Genomic DNA, 3444 nt, shown 5'->3' on the forward strand with positions numbered 1-3444 from the left:
TTGACTCTTTAGCTATGAGTTGTTGCATTTAAAGAATCACTTTATTAAAATTTTATTTCTCCCTCATAAAATTAAGTTAATTCTCTAAAAGGGGACGTTATATATTTGGCTACTCGGTCAAAAATATTTACAGTCCGTAGTCAATATACAAATATTATACACTAATTATGTATAATATATACATTTGTCAGCTATTTTTCGGACAAACAGCTATTTAAGTTAATTTCTCTAAAATTAATAGGGTTTGTTCATAATTTTATCATAAAAATTAGTTGGGCACTTGGCTATTTTAACCCTTGAATTGTTTTGGTCAACCACGATAATTTGGAGGAAAAACAAAAATCGCAATATTTTGAGACTTTTGACGATAACGAAAACTTAGGGGGGAAATCACGTACCATGCTGCACCTCTGTGAATTTCAGAAACATTTATGGTAATTACTTTTTAGAGATTCCTTTTCCTTTTCCAACAATATGTTTAGTTACCTTAGTTTCACCGGAAATCATGAGTGGAGTAATTGGAAGTTAATTTTCCGAAACTAGCATGCATGTTTCCTTAAATTCATATTCCTAGCAAGGATCGGAGACCATTAACTACGCCTTTAAAAGCCTCAAATCCGATACTCATAGCCTCATTAATTCAGATTCAGAGTTTAATTCTTTGTTAGTACTCCAATATATAGCACTGAAATATAAACAAAAATTTACTACCAATTATGGCTTTATTCAGAAAGGCAATGATGTTTTTGTTAGTGGTTATAATGACTATCGCAGGATCAACTATGGCTGAGGTGTATGAAGTTGGTGATTTTGCAGGATGGGATTTCAACGTTGATTACAATCAATGGGTTTCTTCCAAAAAATTTAAACTTGGTGATTCTCTTGGTAAGATCTTCGTTTTCCTATTTTTCTTTTTAATAACTTAATACTTAATTTACTTTAATCTTAGCTATTACTGTGGTTATATATGTACTCATTCTTTTGGCCGGCACCCTCAATTTCCGAGACATTAAAATTTGCCCAATAGTTGTATTGTGTTATTTGAAAATAGCAAGTTTTAGCTCTCAAATTAATTGCAAGACGATTAGTTTAAAGCAAAGGAAACTTAATTATATAGGAAAAATGAAATTTAAACAAATAGGGCAGCAGTTGGAAGTGGAATAGAGCAAAAGTATACATTAAAAGTCATCATTAAGGACTTTAAACAATAGTGTGAAAAGTAGAGGCTAATTAATCAGTTTAACTGGCTTATTATATATTTTTAATTATGACAAATAAAGAAATCATAAGTTTTTTTTTATTGCGTTGTATACCTAATCCTTTAAGGTGTTAGTAAGGGAACACATTTATATGTTCAATTGTTTTATGTCTGCAACATTACTTACACGTGGATTGTGTAACATGCATGCAGTTTTCAATTACAACCCACGGTTACATAATGTGATGCAAGTGGACAGCAACGACTACAACGCATGCACCGATAACCATCCAATAGTAATATACAACACCGGCGGCGACACACTTACCCTGGAAACACCCGGCGATTACTTCTTTTTGTGTGGGTTTCCAGGTCATTGTGCTTCTGGACTCAAATTTCACATCAAAATCTCAACTCCGCACAATTCTACTCCTCCGGCGACGTCTAACTTTACTCCTCCTGCTGCAACTAATGGCGATCCTTGGCTTCCTGGTTTTCCGGCTTTCAAGCCTAAAAGCAGTGCTTATTCATCCAAATGGTCACCCATGAGCATGTTAATGCCATTGCTTCTCTGTTTCTACGCATGGCGCAGATCTAGCTCGTCTTAATTTTGGCTTCTTTTACCGCTGTTATGCATTTGGAAGAGATAGCTAGTCATTCATTTTTGTAACTGGGTTTTCCACCCATTTATTATAATTTAGGAGTAGAGAATTCTGGATTATTGGTTGTTACCTCTCTGTTTCTTAACTAAATAAATGTAATAATAATACTCGCATTCACTTACATCCCTTTGATTTTTTTTTTTTTGATTGAAAATTCAAAACCTAAAAAAACCGGTAGATTGCAAACAAGAGATATGCAACACCTCTATAACTGTCACTCTATATAATAATATAGCATTTCACCATAATATTCTCATTTATCTTGATTTTTTATCTATATTTTTATAGTAATCGACTATTATACACCTATAATATTTGATATTTAAATATTATTTAACTGTTATATAGACAAAATTGTCCAAAAAATTAATAAAAGTGTACTACGCATTCTTCAAGTCTTAAATTTTATACAAGAACTTTTCTCCAATGGAATAGAAACGTATATGAAGATCTTTCAACGGAATGAGATCTTTAATTATGACAGTATACAAAATATAATCTTTAATTGTTAAGGTATGTACTCACATGTAAAAATACTACTTCCATTTGATTGAATGGTTGTGATGTTTAGTAGGAAGTATTGGTTTGGGCTGTTTGTAAGCATCGTTTCAAGAATGAACGTGGGCTCAAGTATTAACGTTCTTAGCCCGCATTGATCAATATCAATAGACCAGTAGTATAAGTATAGTTTTTTGGGGGGCTTTTGCATCTATACTAGATTTTGGGGTCACAATTGAACCTATATCCACTTTGTAAAAAAGTTTGCAAGCGTACTCACTTTACGATCAACTTCAGACTTATTGTGTGTGAAGTTAAAAAACAATTAGCCTGAAGTGAAAGAATTGCACTTCAAATGCACTTAAGGCCAAATAGGTCTGAAGTGCAACTAATGGTTTCATGCACTTAAGGCTAATAAGTCTGGAGTGAAAATTGCACTTTAGATGCACTTAAGGCCAATAAGTTTGAAGTAAAAAACTACACTTCAGATGCACTTAAGGCCAAAAAGTCTGAAGTGCAACGAAAGTTTTCATTCACTTAAGGTCAATATGTCTGAGGTAAAAATTTGTACTTCAGATGCATTTAAAGCCAAATAGGTCTGAAGTGTAACCAATGGTTTCATGCACTTAAGGCCAATTAAGTCTGAAGTAAAAAATTACACTTCAGATGCACTTAAGGCCAAAAGGTCTGAAGTGCAACAAACGTTTTGGTACACTTAAGGCCAATAAGTCTGAAGTGAAAAATTGCACTTCAGATGCACTTAAGGCCGAAAGGTCTGAAGTGCAACAAATATTTTCATTCACTTAAGGCCAATAAGTCTAAAGTGAAAATTTGCACTTCAGATGCATTTAAGGACAAATAGGTCTGAAGTGTAACTAATAGTTTCATGCACTTAAGGCCAATAAGTCTGAAGTGGAAAATTGCACTTCAGATGCACTTAAGACCAAAAGGTCTGAAGTGCAACAAACGTTTTGCTACACTTAAGGCCAATACGTCTGAAGTGAAAAATTGCACTTCAAATGCACTTAAGGCCAAAAGGTCTGAAGTGCAACCAACGTTTTTATGCACTTAAGGCCAAATAGGCCT

At 33.6% G+C, this 3444-nt stretch overlaps 1 protein-coding gene across 1 annotated transcript; it reads left to right on the forward strand.

Moving 5' to 3' along the window:
• The first annotated feature begins 716 nt into the window (after positions 1-716).
• Positions 717-1806, forward strand: LOC107809877 (mavicyanin-like). Its single transcript, XM_016634574.1, has 2 exons — positions 717-885; positions 1412-1806. The coding sequence occupies exons 1-2, from the start codon at positions 717-719 to the stop codon at positions 1804-1806; spliced, it is 564 nt and encodes a 187-aa protein (XP_016490060.1).
• Positions 1807-3444: the final 1638 nt, after the last annotated feature.

The sequence above is a fragment of the Nicotiana tabacum genome, chromosome 2 (assembly GCF_000715075.1).
Source record: "Nicotiana tabacum cultivar K326 chromosome 2, ASM71507v2, whole genome shotgun sequence".
NCBI lineage: Eukaryota > Viridiplantae > Streptophyta > Magnoliopsida > Solanales > Solanaceae > Nicotiana > Nicotiana tabacum.

Coding starts and splice junctions, on each gene's coding strand:
- LOC107809877 (XM_016634574.1), top strand. CDS start 717: ATGGCTTTATTCAGAAAGGCAATGATGTTTTTGTTAGTGGTTATAATG. Junction 886..1,411: donor TAAACTTGGTGATTCTCTTG/GTAAGATCTTCG, acceptor ACATGCATGCAG/TTTTCAATTACAACCCACGG.